General features: G+C 38.6%; 4 protein-coding genes and 1 non-coding gene across 5 annotated transcripts; 1 reads left to right on the top strand and 4 right to left on the bottom strand.

The window, feature by feature from the left end:
* Nucleotides 1–63: 63 nt before the first annotated feature.
* Trnag-ccc (transfer RNA glycine (anticodon CCC)) lies at nucleotides 64–135 on the bottom strand. The gene has a single exon. It is a non-coding gene; the product is annotated as a tRNA-Gly (tRNA).
* Nucleotides 136–594: 459 nt separating this feature from the next.
* Nucleotides 595–3,378, top strand: LOC111342819 (uncharacterized). The gene is made up of 2 exons (XM_022949939.2): nucleotides 595–670; nucleotides 2,381–3,378. The coding sequence occupies exon 2, from the start codon at nucleotides 2,451–2,453 to the stop codon at nucleotides 3,189–3,191; it is 741 nt and encodes a 246-aa protein (XP_022805674.2). The 5' UTR covers nucleotides 595–670; nucleotides 2,381–2,450; the 3' UTR covers nucleotides 3,192–3,378.
* Nucleotides 3,379–4,518: 1,140 nt separating this feature from the next.
* Nucleotides 4,519–5,992, bottom strand: LOC111342833 (uncharacterized). The gene has a single exon (XM_022949953.2). It carries the CDS (start codon nucleotides 5,867–5,869, stop codon nucleotides 4,652–4,654), a length of 1,218 nt encoding a protein of 405 aa, XP_022805688.1. The 5' UTR covers nucleotides 5,870–5,992; the 3' UTR covers nucleotides 4,519–4,651.
* A 1,858-nt stretch (nucleotides 5,993–7,850) lies between these two features.
* LOC111342836 (uncharacterized) lies at nucleotides 7,851–10,193 on the bottom strand. The gene is made up of 5 exons (XM_022949957.2): nucleotides 10,056–10,193; nucleotides 9,931–9,974; nucleotides 9,758–9,835; nucleotides 9,350–9,401; nucleotides 7,851–8,631 (listed from the first exon to the last, which is right to left on the bottom strand). Exons 1-5 carry the CDS (start codon nucleotides 10,122–10,124, stop codon nucleotides 7,900–7,902), a joined length of 975 nt encoding a protein of 324 aa, XP_022805692.2. The 5' UTR covers nucleotides 10,125–10,193; the 3' UTR covers nucleotides 7,851–7,899.
* A 2,914-nt stretch (nucleotides 10,194–13,107) lies between these two features.
* Nucleotides 13,108–14,731, bottom strand: LOC111342818 (pyroglutamylated RF-amide peptide receptor-like). The gene is made up of 3 exons (XM_022949938.1): nucleotides 14,504–14,731; nucleotides 13,655–13,906; nucleotides 13,108–13,461 (listed from the first exon to the last, which is right to left on the bottom strand). Exons 1-3 carry the CDS (start codon nucleotides 14,729–14,731, stop codon nucleotides 13,108–13,110), a joined length of 834 nt encoding a protein of 277 aa, XP_022805673.1.
* Nucleotides 14,732–16,692: the final 1,961 nt, after the last annotated feature.

Raw genomic sequence — 16,692 nt, 5'->3', positions numbered from 1 at the left:
GTAATTCTTAAAAAGGAATGCAAAAAGTACTTCACTCGAGAATAAAATGAAACTGAGCTCGAGTGCGACAGCCGGGAGTCGAACCCGGGTCAACGGCTTGGGAAGCCGCCATGATAACCGTTACACCACTGTCGCCCACGCGTGAGAAAGGTGGGATTTTTAGGTAATTAAATCCTTTATTCTCTTTCACTGATAAACTTTCGTGTTTTTGGCTCCCACGAGGTCCTGATTTTACACACTGAGGGCTTAAAGACTTGAGGAAAAAGTTGAACCTTCCACGATTATTCGCGAATTCACAAATTAAGTAATCCCCTAAACTCGTTAACTAGGAAAACTGAATACCTCATCTTGACACATCTCGACAAGGGAGCTTAACATTGAGATCGACGTAAACATTTTGTCATTGATGGGAACCAATGAGCGTCTACCTTTGCGCTATTTTCGTTAAATTGTGGTAAAACAGAACAACAATGTTGTCAATACCTTTATTAACGGCACAGAACGTACCTCAATGTACAGGTATCGAAATTCAACCTACCAGCAGAATTAGTGTCCCCCTGCTGAGCAGTTTACAGTTGCAAATTTAAATTGCGAACAAGAACACGATTCCAAATGTACATACAAAGATTTTTGATTTGCCACTGAGACAGATGCGTTTAAAAAATTCAAGGTGAGTGAAACGTTCCTATGTGTCTTCGAAATTAGAGCTTTGCTGACAAAATCAGTCTTTATTTGAACGTACGTTAGTTTACGATCCATGCATTACCACCCTCATCGAAGCCATAGCTTTTGACTAAGTTTATCAGCGCCAAATTAGCGTTTTGGTTTTAGTAGTTAGGTAGTTACAGCCTGTTATTCAGTCATTGAGTATATAAGCAGAATATTTCCCATATCTTTAGCGTAAATATAATTAGAGTCGCCGATAGAGCTAAATTCGTTGATTTTGTGAATTGCTACAATTTGGCACTGAAATTTTGAAACCCAACTGACACAAACGACCTCACTTTTACCACAATTTACGATGCTATTTAACAAATGGTAAACACCACAGCGTACACTATTGAGTTATGGATGCACGTGGGAGGTTGCTAAGCACGAAAGAAGCGTAAGAGTCGCTCGAGGCGATAGCCGAGAGGGACTCTAGCTTCTTGAGTGCTTCGCAAACCTTCCAAGTGCATCCATAACTCAATAGTGTACGCTGTGATGTTTACCATTTGTTTTATAACATAACATTGATACATTGTAGCTAAAGAATTCCCTTTTATTTAACAAATCTTACGCGGCCACAAAAAACAAGCGCGCGCGGAAAAATAGTCTTTGCATTTGTTCACGTCAGCAGCGTACACCCATGGGCAAATGGGGGACGCTAAATTGACCAATCAGAGCGCGCGCTTTGCTTTGGTTATGTTATAATACTTATTCTCAGACTGTCTCATTCAAAGAAAACCTTTCAAAGTATTGTCAGAGAAATTTAACCCTAACCTACCTAGACTATAATACTTCTTACATTAGATGGTAGATTTTATGCTCGATCGTGCGAGGGTCGCATCTAGAAGTTAATTAAAGATGGAGTAGGGCTTGGTTTTTTGAGATAACATCGTTATGAGGAGTTTCAATTAACACGCCAGGCTTCGATTTTGATCAATTTCCGGGTTAAATGTAAAAGTGTTTTCTAAGCGTGCTAAAACTTACATCTAAACTGAATTCACGTGCGTGATTCAAAATGTAGACAACATTGAAAGCTTCAGTTTTTATTAAATTTTCATGTTCATGTCATCTACGTTAAAAAGAAAACCAAACTAGAAAAAAACAAACCAAAAGAATGACAACAATACAAAACAAACAAACTCACAAAGCAAACAATATAACTTGAAAGGTTTTAACTTTAGGTCTGGTCGATCTGAATTTAAAAAAGCCATGTGCATATATGTGGGGGTTAAGCGCATGTCTTACTTGAGATTCCTGCAACAAGAACAACAAAAAAAAATTATAGAGCAGATATAAATATAAAACAAGAATGATGATAATGAAAATTCTAATGATATTAAGATGATGATGATAATAAATAATACTTTCATGTGAATTATCAGTGTAAGATATCTAACAAGAGAATACTTTTAGCGTTACATTTCAAGTGACCACGTAGCGACACAGACAACAGCATTTCGGCTGTTAACTTTTTTTAACAACACTGTAAAAGTAAGCGCTCAAGACAATAAGCATCTATCGGGTTGATTAATTATTTCAAGTTCGGTGAGAGCTTTAGGCGAAATAGGATATGGAGCTAAAATGTTATGAGGGTTAAGTCGAGCAACATTGTTTGCTTTAAAAGCAAATATTTTCAATCAAATTTTATAAATTTGTTTTATTCCCAACCCAGAAAAGACATCTGCTTTCGGGAATCGCTTTAGTTAATAATACTCTGACTTGCCAGCGGCAAATCAACAAACATGAACGCAGGGAAAGTGGAAAGACGCCATAAAATCAGAAATAGAGAGGCAGACTTGGCGCAAGACCGGCAAGGAAAAATAACGAAACAGGAACTGCCAGTTTTGTTTTTACCTCCTGTTGTTGGCGATCGATCCTCGCACGTCAAGTGCGAGAACAACACTTCGCTTATGATTACAATGAAGAAGTTGAACAAGCGGCAGCAAAACTGTAAACACGTTCACCAAAAGCTTTCCACGACAGCTTTACAACTTCAGGCTAAAGAAGGATTGTTCTACAACTGCAAACAGGACAAAAAGCGATCGAGTTGTAACAATAAAATGACCTTTACGACGAAAAATACTTTTAAAAGGCCGTTTATTTTGCCATCATTACCAACAGTAGCGTTCCAAGGGCAAATTCGTAAGAAAGCAATGGCATCTCAAAGGAACCCAACGAAGCCCACAGGCTACAAAATGTTTCCCAAATATCTGCCGCGGATCAACACAAAGAAGACGCCATTACAAAGCAACGATACAACAGCTAACGGCCTCATAAACGTGTCTAACACGAAAACGATCGACAAAAGTTTTTCCCCTTTAGCGAGGAAGGCTATGAAACCTTTGCGAGCTGCAATATCTTCTTCGGCAACTTTGCGAGGCCTGATTTCTCTGGATTTAGAGGAGCAATTCGTTTTCCGATTTCGTCTTTCAAATTACGACGCTAAAGACATCAATATAACTTCTCTAAATAAGCCCGAATGAAGGATGTAGACACCAGTAATTGCTTATATCGAGTATATAATATCTCCCGTGAAAATAAAAGAAAAAGATAGGAGAAAGATGTCTGAGGAGGGCTCGATTTTATTAATGGACAATAACAATCAGTAGAGAATCATTTTCCCTCGTCAACAACGGAAATAAACGTCGAATGATTTTTGTTTTTCTTTAAGTTTTGGTGTCGGTGTGTGTGTGTGTGTGTGTGTGTGTGCGTGTGTGTGTGTGTGTGTGTGTGTGTGTGTGTGTGTGTGTGTGTGTGTGCGTATGTGTGTATGCGTATGTGTGGGTGTGTCTTTTTCTTCTTTGGTAAAGTTTAAAAAAAGATTTCAATTTTTTGTAGCGAAATAGCTGACATTTTATTGAAACAGACGTTCAGCGATACTAACTCAGATTGCAAACATCCAAAGGCCATCAATTCTTTTATTTTTTTTCTTAACGTCATATAAAGAAAAACTACGATTTTTTTTTGATCAAGCTCACCATCGTCAACTGATTGAGTTCTTTGCAAAAGGTCGGAGTTGAGCAAGAAATGAAGGTCTGGAATTCGATTTCTAATTAAGGAGGGTGTCGCATTTTCTCCGCTGCTCCATGCTAGCGCTTGCTCGTAACGAAACGACTAGCCTTGTTTCAGGGGAACTTGACAGAGTGGGTTCCTAAATAATGCTTAGAATTTAAAGAGGAAAAAATAACATAGATCGTTCAACGAAAAGGCTTCTCCTCTTATCACTGCAAGTCTAAATGACTGAGTAATAGCGCGCGCACATTTCGCGCATAGTCGCGCGAGTACAAGTCTCCTTCAAATGCTGTTGTTTAGAATCGCCATGCGGCTCACTCTCTCCCCCCACGGTAGTGAGGGAGATCACGCGAGCAGCGGAGGTTTACGTATAAACTCACTTCTTGACGACGTAGTTGGCAACCCCGACTTGGCGATGAATAATCATCATGGAAAGAAAAGCCAAATATAAACAGATGAAACCTTCTTTGTGTGACTTTCTGAAAAATCCCTTACCGGTTTTAATTCGCATTTCAGAAAGAAGGGAGAGAAGTCTTCTTTTCTTGTTTTGAAAATCCCGTTGAAAAGTTTCGGACTTGTCAAACAGAACACTACTCACACATTTCACACGCGTGCCTTGTCAAACGAAAATGAAGTAACTCAGCTTCAGGAAATTTAATTGATTTTGATTTCATTTGAGATTAATTTACACCATACATCTACCTTTCCTTCCGACAAAAGAATTTGAAAATCATTCTTTTGTTGTGTTTGTGTCAGCACTTTGAGTCCCAATGCAAACAGGATGTGTTAACAAAATTTACATGTTGCAAACAATTAGCGCAAAGTGAACCGGGCCGTACTGGAACCTGATGAGAATTCGCTTGTAAAATAGCCAATCAAATTAAACGCAAAGACTTCCTCTGGGAAGAAGCAATGAAGTAATGCGCTGTATTCAATTTTTTCCCTTCTTCGGGCTGTTTTTTTGATGTTTAGTTTGGTACAAGTTGAGTGGCGACCCATTATCTGGAAGGGAATTAGACATTGGAGTAGTTGGTGTTGAGTTTCTCCCTTGTTCATCCCAACCTGCATTAGGCAGATAAACGTGAATTGAAAGCTTTCGACCGCTTTCGTCTTCTTTTAGCTGCTCTTTTTCCTCTGGGCTCAGACTTCGTCCTTTATGAACCACGTGTCGAGCCCATGGTATTGGTAACATTGGTGTCCTTCTTTCCGGCAAATTTGTTCTTAGATTGGTTGTGAATCGAGCTCTAAACTTCTGCAAAAGTTGCAGTCCTTCCTCGTCTGAATTATAAAATATAGAGTCTCTAGACTTCAGTTCAATGCGCCACTGCCTTTCCAACAAATTGAGTCCCTCCGGACTATTTTCAAAGCGTACGGGCTTTGATTTTCCACCTAGAAGCAAAAATATTTCTTCTTGGTCACCGCGTGTGTGCGTGGTATTCGCGTTGCTTGAGGCGAGGACTCTTTTGAAATAACTTTTATTAAGACCAAATTCACGACCGTTCATGGAAATCGTTGCAAGATCTTCGTATTGCCCCACCTCGTTTCTTCGGCATTTCATTCTCTTTAGACTGGAATAGAGCTTATTCAAAGAGACAGAGTGTGAAGTTATTTGGTTGACTCCGTTGCTAACCAGTTGTTCGGTCTTAAAAACGTCTGCGGCTTTTTTTGTTTCATCTCCTGCGGAAGACACACTACCTCGTTTCGGTAGATTTTGTTGAGATTCGGCCAAACTCATTCGTTGTCCTGTACACTGCATTCCAGCCAAGGGATGCGGCTCAAAAGTTTCAAAACTAGGGCCCGTTAATCGATTTTGTATTGAACGGCGCAAGTCATTTAAATGGCCTCTAGTCATATCTGTCTTTTCAAATGTGACTGCCTTTTGTAGATTTTCGTGTGTTCTTAAGTTCGCATCCCCTGACTCTATAGAAGGTTTTATGTTGTCTGGGTTACTGACCAAAGTAAGGTTGTCAGATTTTCCAAATGAACGCCCCTGGATGGTACCGTCCAAACCAGTATTTAAATCATGGTATTCTGTGGTAGAATCTTCTTCACGACGAACCGATGGCTTCGCATAATTACGTAGATACGGAGCAACTTTAAGCTGACCTCTGGGAAATATGTCTTCACCTCTAAAAAAGGCAAAACTCATTATGTCTACGAGATATTGTCGTAAAAGATTTCTATTACCATCTGTCCCCCTCTACTAACTACGTTGTAACCAAGCAAGAAGCCTTGTGGCCTAGATGCGTAATTTTACACTATGCCAAGTTTTGATCGCGTACTTTTTTTGTAATTAAGCCATACGCAAACACTGTACTTAAACAATAAGTGCCCACAAAGTTGTTTATTTTAATCCCATATTTCCACCTGGCGGCGCAAAGAACAATTAACGTTGTGGCTACACTGTCATCACAAAAGATTGAAATCAAATAAAGTGACCAATTTCATTTGCATGACAATTTACAAAAGATTTCAGCGACCGCTCGTGAATGGTTGCGCGAAGAGCCCAAAATCTTTCGAACACTGGGTGAACAGAATCAAGCTCAACTTGAAACAAAGACTTAAATATCCGCCGAATCATAAATCACGAGTTTTCATGGTCAATTTGAAATTAACCTTTACCTGTCTATTGTTATTAAAAATATTTATTATGTGGCTGTGTCTTACAAGGACTGGGAACTACCCAATTCACGAATTTGATTGGCTGAAATCAATATTGAAAGCGGTCTAGATTTTCCCATCTAGACCGGCATCTAGACAGGTCTAGAAAACAAAGGTACAAAGAATATAAAAAATTGGCATATAAGACACCATATAATAAACATCTTATTAACCGCGGTCGATGCGTACAGACCTCACTGCGTTCGGGCTGTACTGGCGACCTCGGTCAAGATTCTCCCTTACAGACCTCCCGCTCGGTTAATAAGAACTAAATTTTAGTATCTCGACTGCTTTGCTTGTTTGTATACTATTATTGGCACAATAGATGGGTAAATTAAAAAAAAATTATTCAAAACATAAATCAAACCTTTGAAGTGCCAGGAAGTCACGACAGGAACTAACCATAATATCCCTTTTATTGGCTTTAATCCCGGAATACTGAAGAAATTTCAAAACAAACAACACCCAAGTTTTGAGATTTATAATTTTCGAAGATACATTATCTGAGAGACTAGACCCTTGATCAATTTTGGGTTTTATAATTAGGATCCGAACTAATGAAAATATCTTTTTGAGCCCTTTTGTTGTAAAATAGTGACATTACAAAACAAATTCAACATAAAGGTGTCACGGAAATGTTTCTTTTCTCGGAAAAGAAATGAAAAACTCCTCTTTTGTAGCTGCATGCACAGCGGAGAAAGCGAGCGAGACGGATGCATGACCACTCGCTCGCGCGTGTCAGTCTGAGCCACGCCGCCCGTTCAAATCGTGCGCCTGTTCTTCAAACAACACTTATTTGTTCAACGTTTCAACAGGACAACGTTCCACTAAGTGGCGTGGGGTTTTTTCCTTGACAATTTTTGACAGGTTAACAAGTTTTAGAGAATAAGTGCTCGGCAGTCAGCAGAATTTCTGCTCTCTTCGAGTTGTTTAATAATAAGCATAATTTACAAGTCAGGAATCTCCAGGTAATATCCTTGGGACAAAGTCCTTTTTCTCTTATCATAATTTATTGCTTAATCGCATTAAAACGTCTGCTTTTTTTTAAAGTTTCTACCTACGGTACAAGAATCTCTTTCCGATGCGTATTTAATTATCAACAACTTCATATTCCAATGTAAATACGGCTTTACTGCACAACGAATAAATAAAGGAATAGTTAACTACATTTAATCATGGAATCCTTCCTTGTACAGTGGACTCTTGGCAACTCGTACTCTCAATAGACGATACGTAATGAATTTGATAAAAAAAACAAAAACAAAAACAAAAACAAACAAAAACCACACACACACTTTTGATCAGTTTTACACCGATCATGCTGCGAGAACCCTGTCTTTACCTCTAATTTGGTACACGGCGAAATCAGTTCTCTCCCTCTTTGGGTAACTCGATCCTTCGATGGTCCTATTCGACGGTTCCAGTTGCCATGACTCAACCGCACTAAATCATTTCTTAATTTATTATTATTTTTTTTTTGTTTTTTTGTTCCCTTTTATTCGATTCCCCGGGTTCGTTTTAGCCGGATCGGTCCGGTTCGGGGCCATAAAACCCCTCATAAGCTGAACATTCCTTCACAGTTACTGTTCCTCTCTCAGTTGTAACATCCGTAATTATCATGCTGTTGGCTAAAAATTCAAATCGCGAGTATCGCGGTATCACCGGGGTGTTTTTCATTTCCGTGGGGGCTGCCGGGGGTGGAACTTCGTGTCGTGATGAAGACGGGGGGCTGGCGGATACCGTGGGGATTTCGGCGGTGCTCGGTTTGGATTGAATCTCTCTCTCGATCACCGAAGCTTTTTCAGGCAATGGAGTTTCGAGTTTGTCTGTCTTTAAGCTGCTGCTGCAACCAGCGTTACAAGGACTGGACTCTAATTCACACACATCGGAGGTGGGCGGTGCAGCTTCTTTCAAGTTGGCTTTTTCGATGTTTGAATCAGACTCAGCAATTTTGTTTTCACTCTCCTTGTCAGGTGATCTCTCTTCGGATTCTGTAATTTCAACCTTGACAGTTTTTTCATCTACTTCGGTTACAACGAGAGGGACTGTGGTTTCAACCTCAAGAGACGGAACAGCTTCGCCGCTACCTTCGTCAACCTTTGGTAAGTTTCGTTTTCTCCGACGCCGTCGTCGCTTCGCGGGCGGTGGATCAACTTCGCGAGAACATTCATCAATTTCGCTGTCACTTTCGTGATCGTTGACGCTGGTGACCTGTTGAACAACCGCAGAGGAAGTGTCTGGCTTTTCCGGCTGGAAAATTCAAGAAAAAAACTTCAGTTTTGAACACTAGCTCACGTATAAAAATAGAAAGCATTGAAAAATTTCATCAAGAATATAAAAAAATTCAGAAATTAACAGCCCTTGACCTGCTAGCAAAATTACTCGAAAAATCTGATACTGAATGTTACCGCAAAGAAAATTGACAACACCGCCTATTTAAGCGAAATAAAATGCAATAGAAAATTGTTTGACAACCACTTCTAAATTTGAATTTAAAAAAATAATAATAAGGCCATTAGCTCACTTTTGGATCGATCTGTGACACATTTGTCGAGCTCTTTCGATAGTTTTGAATATCCAAAATGTTTTATCAAATACATTGTTTTGAGATTCATGGTATGGACGAATGGTTAGATTCGTAAGTTGCAAAAACATAGACAGCATTTAACGTCAAAAGAAACAAAATGAAACCACAAAGAGCAATGTTCAGTTCATTTTCAAACTATCAAAGCTTTACAGATCGAAAGATGAGGATTTCAGTGGTCATATTTTTTTTTTAAACAAACTCATCTTTTTATCACTGTAAGAGGTATTTCAACAGAAAAGAGAAACTATCAGAATTCAAATATGGTTTTCCTAAGGTTGTCTATTTCAAAACAATCCCTTATTACAATATTATAGGAAATAAAAAATTCGCCTTAGAGATACTCGACAGAGCAAAAAGAGGAACAACGGTTTCGATACTTACGTTTTCCTCGGTAACAAGCATTTTCTTTTTCTTGCCTTTAAACTTTCCCTTTCTAATAAGGCCAGAAAAAAATTAAAATGTATGAAATAAAAGCGACCCTCAAGAGTATGACTCAATGTTAAAAATGAAATCTACACCGGAGTTAATTTCAGTTTTACTTTGATACAAATGATATCAAACATTGCTTTCGTTCGCACTAAAACAAACCAATCCAAAGTTTCCTGCGATTCTTTGAAGCCACCAGAATAAAAATTTCAAGTGAGAAAGAATTTCGTTTGCTCAGGGTCGCAGAAACATTTGGGTTTACTCTAAAATTGTAAATTGCACACGGGAATGCTTCGAAGCGAACAAGAATTATGCGAGTCTGAACGTGTAAAAATATTTTTTAACAGTCTTTCGATACAGTACCTCGCTGTTAGCCGTTGTCGAAAAGCCCTCAGTAATCGTGGATCCAACACATTCTCCTCTGGTTCCCAAGTGTTGTACCTAATTGGATTTCAAAGGCAAAACCATCAACAGCTTTACTAACACGAAGGAATATTAAGCTGCAAATTTATGCACGTGAGCGACACGATGCTTACTTTTGTGAATATCCTTTCCATTTGATAAAGTACTCTACTTTCCCCTGCAAATCAAAGATTTGTTAATAGCAGGATTTAACCAATATCTCTACAACAATGCAAAGAATATTGTCTCTTCGAAATACCTCTCGAACTCTTCGCTTCAGGATCGTTTCGGCCGCGTATATACCGTTGTTTTTGCCAGGCCGATTCATGTCGCATTATCCGCTGAGAAGTGGTGTTTGTGTTTGGAATCATGAAACTTTCCTCCGCATCCCATAATACTCCACAGGAGTACTGACGTCACTATTCAGCAGACAAGCTCTTGTTACGATTTCACAATCTGTCTCATTTACTATTTTGCTTTAAGAGTTATTTTCGCGGCCCTTTAAGCATTGTATGTTTTTTTTTTTTAATGGCACCATTAAAATACTTGCTTAATGCAATCTTTGAGTGCCATTTTTGCGGCAGGCGATCAGTGGATCTACTTTAATAACATAATAAAGAAAATCATAATTCTTTGATTCGTCCGCAACGCTTACACCATTTGAAAGAAAATGGCTTTAGGCTAAATTAATATTTAATAGGAAGCGAGTTATAATAGTAAAAAATACCAATTTTAATGCGTATATTAACCTACCATTTTCAAAATAATTTTTCCTCTCTTGGGAAATATATTTAGATCGATGTTTTCTTAGTAAGATACGAGTCAAGCAAATTCGCAGTTTGTGATCATCAAAACTGATCGAAAAAGTGTGGAAGGCAAAAAATAAGACAATTAATCGGTAAATCAAGGGAACGGGAAATAAATCGTGGTAGAATCTGAATACTCACGAGCAGGAGAAAATAAGGATATCATTATTTTCTCTTGTCATGTTGCATTCAAAGTTTCCACGTCCTACCTTTGAGAAAAGTGTTTTTAAAACTCGTTTCTTTTTAAAAATTTCAAGGGTTACAACCCATATCGGCAAAATAGTCGCGAAATTTACAAGGCAGAAGAACTGATCTAAGTGGCAACAATTTATTAAAATTTTTGAAATTTTCTGTTCTAATATTACACCACAACAAAAAAGTTTAATTTTTTTTTTTATTTATTAACTGGCTAATATCTGTGCAGTGAAGGAGAAAATTCATTATGGTTGAAGCGATACTACAGAGAGGATAACAAATGAATAGAATATTTGTATTGTATTGTATTATTTGTATTTATAGATTTGTACATTGTAGAGGCGAGAGAACAATAGGACACGTAGTCCCCTACTAGGTTCTCCCACCTAAACCAACCCCAACCCATCCATCCCACCCCAGGGGAGGACATCCATCACACAGTAATCTCGTACATGGGAAATTAACTTCTCCTATATCCTACCCCAAACCCTGCAGGAGACGCGACCTCCATTTATTCGACCAGTTATCCGAGAAGACTAGAATATCTAACCATTTCTTGATGTTATAGAAAGGTAGTAAATTCTTCGGTATTACTTTAAGACCTTGAGTGTTGGCCCGGCCGGGGTTCCAACCCTCGACCTCCCGCACATCAGTCCAGCGCACTATCCATTGAATAAGAAAGATGGTAAGTATAACAAGGATTCATCAGCGTTTAAACAAAGGAAACAGCCCCAAGAGTTTGTAATTTAGTATTGTACTTGTTATTTTTGCACAGCCTCAACATCATCCCTTCCCCCCCCCCCATCCCACCCACCACCACCTCCCACTCTTTAAAAAACTTGCACCGCGGCCTGCATTGGAAAAAAGAAAAACACTTTGCTTTACTCTGTAAGAAACTTTTCAGCCAAGCAAAAATCTGCATCATACGAATCACTAAATTACAGTTGATTAAATGATATCTGTTTTATTAGATTGACCAACATTTAAGTTGTATTGCAATTACAATGCAAACTACACAAATGGGCAAGAAATGCATTAAGAAGATTTATGTAAACGCTCAAACGTCTGCGCATGCGCCTATGCTGTGGCCCGACATCTTACTTTTAGGAAATCTCGTTCTCTTCTAATCCCAAAGGAGTAGAAAAACGTTTGCCGTCTAGAAGACCACAAAGAACAAGATTGACTTCAGGGCCTTCAGAACCTAATTATCTAAGAGGAGTTGTATAGATCCACACAAGCTGATAAGTCACGTTGTTTTAAACATAGCATAACATAACATTTATTCAGGAAGCTAGAACGCAAATGTAAAAAATACATCCTGAAAAGGGAAAATCGTGAGGTTAGCCCTGTATAAAAACAATTTCCCTTACTAAAAACATACAAAAGATAAAATTTAAAGGCTACAAATTCAATAAAAATTCAAAAATTATTCAAATAAGTTTTAAGTCTACTCTTAATAACAGACAATGATTCGGCGTGGACAATGTATCCTGGCAAGCTATTCCATTTCCCCACAATGCGAATGAAGAAACAATATTTGTAACAATTACAAACCGCTCCTTTCAGGTAAAGTTTATAGTCGTGGTTAGCTCTTGTACGCTTATTGGCAAACACAAAGAAATCTGGGAAAGAGAGGTGATCAATACCAAAAACTATCTTATAACATTGAACCAGAGATAGAAATTCTCTCCGCTTTTCTAGTGTTTGCCATTTTAGTAAGCTACAACGGTGTTCGTAATTCATTTCGCCTCGTTTGTGCCTTAAAGCTAGTCGCGAAGCTCTTCGTTGAACCGTTTCTAGAGCCGTGATATCCTTAATCAAATACGGACTCCAAAAAGGAGCCGCATACTCCAGTATGGGCCTGACCTGACCTGACCTGATTTATAGAGCTGCAAAAACACGTACTGGCTATTAGTTCCGATGGACCGCTTTATGATACCTAGTACCATATTTTAAAAGCGCATGACACAGCACATTTATTAAAAGGACATGACTATTTTGAAAAGGCTAAATGATATACCTAATGCGAAGATATTTCTGTTAAAAAATCTCTAGTTTTCCTTTTAATACTTTCGTTTCCCTTCGCAGATTTCTATGTACATTTCAATTTTCTATGCAAATTTTCGGGATGAAGGTTGTTTTTTGCGCTGGCCTTTAAAATCATTGTAGCATGGGTGTGTAGCCCACCAAACTTGACCCATTTGCACATGCCTAACGCTTGACCACGCTGCTTCTGAGCCTTGATTGGATCGATTTCCAGTACGTTCAGCTTATTGGAGCCTTGGCTCAATTCGAGTTAACGATGTGTTGTTAAACATGATAGCCTTGGTGACCACACCGGTGACACGATGCGCTGTTGTGGTCTCGGTACTGCCTGACTGCACTGGGTTGGACCGTGGATGAGAAGAAACAAGCAGGAAAAAATATCATCTTCATCTTGCTTCTGAATTGTTGGTTTAACAGAGCGTAGGTAAACGGGTTGGTGGCAGAGTTGAACATGACGGTTAGGTAAGAAATAGGTAAAACGACCGTGTTATAGTCCATGGATGCATAGGCAGTGTACGACACAATGTAAATGGTACCACCTGTGCACCAACATATGCCAAATATAGCACTGACAGTAACCACCATCAAAGCGATTCGCTTTCTCACCCTTATCACAACCTGTAAATATAAAAATAAAATATATATTTTGGTTACACATTTCCGACGCGATAGATAACATTGTTCAATATACAGGTCTATGATCGTAAATGTGCAAAACTCAGATCGCCCTCCACTTCTACTCGATCCACTGCTATCTTTACTTTACTGATATTATTTGCAGGTCAAAATATCTGATTTATTTAACTATTACCATTTGCTGCTGCGTCAGCTGATCTTGGTCTTTATCCTTGATCCACAAATTGTACACGACTCTACAGTACAGAAAGGCCATTAGCGCAGTGGAAAAAGCTGGAAGAAGAAACCACGACCAGCTCGTCGCCTTTGCCATCCACTCTTTTGGGAAGAGCTGTGCGCACTTGTTTGCTCTCTCATCAAGGCCGACTGCCAGGAACAACGGGATGTTGAATAAGGTGGAAAAAATCCAAGAACTGGCAATGATCACCTGTTTGCAAATACGTGCAACAAGGTTACTTTAATTCGTGTAGTTGCATCTATCAAAATGTATCTTCTATTAGTTATTCGTTTACTTACTTAAGCTCATTTAGCGGGTTTTGCATATCGAAATGTAGTGTGTGGCGTTGCCTCTTAAGGAAAACATCTTTTTATTGCCACGCAATTCAAAAGTCCGATACAGAAAAATTTCATGAACGGCCTTTATCATTCCTTCTACTATAAAATTAAGCCTCAAACTTCTCCCATAGAGCCTAGGTTAGTAATCAACAATAATACGCTCAAGAACGTCTTACATTTCAAACGTATGAGCTCTTGACTGAAAGTCTACACATGCTTATGTTTGAGGGCCCAAAAACATTCATGCAACATCACAGATGTCATACTATGCGCATAGTGTCCATCGCATGAGAAGTGGTTTTCCCGATTCTCTCGACAAAATGGGTTGTTTTAAGAACACACGACATTATATTACTAAGAAAAAAAATTGGAAAGACAAAAGTGGCTTGCCTATAGAACAGTCTGCTAGAAAGGATGTCTGGACTTCCTTCCTTAATTAACCATAACTTCTAAAGATGCAATTACATACCTTCAATTTAAACTTGGTAAATGCTCCTATGTTGTTGAATGGATATAACACGGCATTGTATCGTTCAAAGGCGATGGCAACGAGTGTGACAATCGAGGAAGCAGCTCCAAACCATGACAAATTTCCTCCTGTCACAAGTTTGCATAGAACTAAGCCACCTATCCCATCCGGATGGACACCAGCAATCTTGACAAGGAACACTGGTGCCATAAAAACTGCGTACATCATGTCTGCTACAGCTAGGTTGACGATTAAGTAATTCAAATGGGTCCTGTGGAATGAATGTGGCCATAAGAAAAGGAACATCAGGCCAAAACCAAGAAGAAATCTCAGATCAGTCTTGTTAATAACGACACTACTGTACCTCATCTCTTAATTTTTCTTTATAATCCAGCAAACAAGGGAGTTTCCCACAATATTAATTACGATTAATGCCAGGAGTACGGTCCAAAGCGAAATGCTCCCTGCTTCGACCAACACTCAGGCGTCAAGTTCAAATGTCCGAAGGCCTGTGCTAAAGTGTAAGGAAGCGGTGTCAAAACTGATTTCAAGTGATGATGATGATGATGACAAACTTTATTCATGTGTCAATGTATTTAGCTGACGCTAATTGGAGACACAACGTAAATGAATAACCTAATTAATGATAAGAAATAATCTATAGATTATATAGCCTAAGAGGTACAAATTACGCACGCGGGACAATTGTTACCATTTATCAGTTCAGTAAGATCCTTACGCCTAATATGAAGCTTAAACCTAGAAAGGCTACTAATTTCAGTGACGTTTTTTTTTTCAGTTTGTTCCATAAAAGTGGTCCAAGATATCGATCTATCAAGTAGAAAGTAATCCACAGAAAAAACAGCAAACAAAGTATGTCGTGTAAAATAGGAGGGGTAAGAGATAAAGGATGAAGGAGAAAGGGAAATAAAGAGAAGGGTAAATGATGTAGGATTGAGGATAATGGGTTCTATAAGGAAGAGGTAGGAAGAAAAATGGAGAAAAGAGAAATGAAGCAGGATCAAAGATGACCAAAGAAGGATGAAGACGGAATAAAAATGGAGGAAGGATAAACGATGCAGGATAAAGTATAAAGGATGGAAGATGATGAAGTAGGAAGAAAACGGAAGGAAAATAAACGATGCAAGATCAAAGACGAAAGATGATCAATGAAGGACGAAAGATGAAGGTTGAAGTTGGAAAAATTGTGGAAAAGATCAACAATGCAGGATAGAGGATAAAGAATGATCAAGGAAGGATGGAGGATAAAGGGAGAACGAAAATGGACGAAAGATAAACAGCGTAGGATCAGTAAAAGATGAAAGATGACAGGATAAAAGTTGAAAGATGAAATAAAAATGGGAAAGGAATAACTAATGAAGGATGATTGACTTCGCCCCTGCCAGATCTTAGACTCATTTACATACTTAGTATGTTTGTCTCAAAATGCAACAGTACAAAATTTGCAAACCAACCGGATTCGGGATCAAAGATAAAGAAATCTTACAGAAAAGCAGACAAATGTTGAATTTTTTCTGTTTTGTACGAGTAGAAAACTGAAGCTGAATTCGCATCTGCTGTGATCTTTGACTCATTTGCATCCGTCAACTGCAACAGTACAAATGGGTAAAACTAAACCGAAATTGGGATGCTTTATGTCGGAAAAAACTTCAAATTTATCTTCGGAAAAGTTTGATTACAAATTAGATACTCAGCGAATTCGAAAAAGGCTTAGTATTCCATTAAATGATGAAAAACGCCCTCCATGTATTTTCTTAGAGGATCAATACTCAGACAACGCAATTTTAAGTGTATTCTGGTGATGGAAAAGAAATAAATAATGAAGTCATGTTGACCAATAATCAAGAGAGAAACTTTCCTTACCTGTGGCTAATGGCAGATAAACCCAGACAAACTTTCAGTGTCACAGAGAAATTACTTCGAAGAGGTTACTTACCTAAAAGGACAGTTTGCTACTGAATGGGTAATGAACATTGAGTTAAGCGGCTTTTCTTAGTACGTCACATTATTTTCACTGCAGGTGTTCCATCCAAATATTGGGAGATTAAAAGTAGTAATATCATCAATACTTAGCTACTACATATATCTTATTAACCAAGCGCGAGGGCCGTACTGGGAGAATATCGGCCCGAGGTCTTGACAGTACGGACCGAGCGCAGCGAGGTCCG

This window comes from Stylophora pistillata, chromosome 6 (assembly GCF_964205215.1).
Source record: "Stylophora pistillata chromosome 6, jaStyPist1.2, whole genome shotgun sequence".
NCBI classification, from domain to species: domain Eukaryota; kingdom Metazoa; phylum Cnidaria; class Anthozoa; order Scleractinia; family Pocilloporidae; genus Stylophora; species Stylophora pistillata.
Note: the sequence above shows the minus strand (reverse complement) of the source record. Positions and strands in the feature narration are given on the sequence as shown.

Coding starts and splice junctions, on each gene's coding strand:
- LOC111342819 (XM_022949939.2), top strand. CDS start 2,451: ATGAACGCAGGGAAAGTGGAAAGACGCCATAAAATCAGAAATAGAGAG.
- LOC111342833 (XM_022949953.2), bottom strand. CDS start 5,869: ATGAGTTTTGCCTTTTTTAGAGGTGAAGACATATTTCCCAGAGGTCAG.
- LOC111342836 (XM_022949957.2), bottom strand. CDS start 10,124: ATGAATCGGCCTGGCAAAAACAACGGTATATACGCGGCCGAAACGATC. Junction 9,402..9,757: donor CGACAACGGCTAACAGCGAG/GTACTGTATCGA, acceptor TGGCCTTATTAG/AAAGGGAAAGTTTAAAGGCA. Junction 8,632..9,349: donor TGCTTGTTACCGAGGAAAAC/GTAAGTATCGAA, acceptor TGAATTTTCCAG/CCGGAAAAGCCAGACACTTC.
- LOC111342818 (XM_022949938.1), bottom strand. CDS start 14,731: ATGATGTACGCAGTTTTTATGGCACCAGTGTTCCTTGTCAAGATTGCT. Junction 13,907..14,503: donor TTACCAAGTTTAAATTGAAG/GTATGTAATTGC, acceptor ATTTGCAAACAG/GTGATCATTGCCAGTTCTTG. Junction 13,462..13,654: donor AGCTGACGCAGCAGCAAATG/GTAATAGTTAAA, acceptor TTATATTTACAG/GTTGTGATAAGGGTGAGAAA.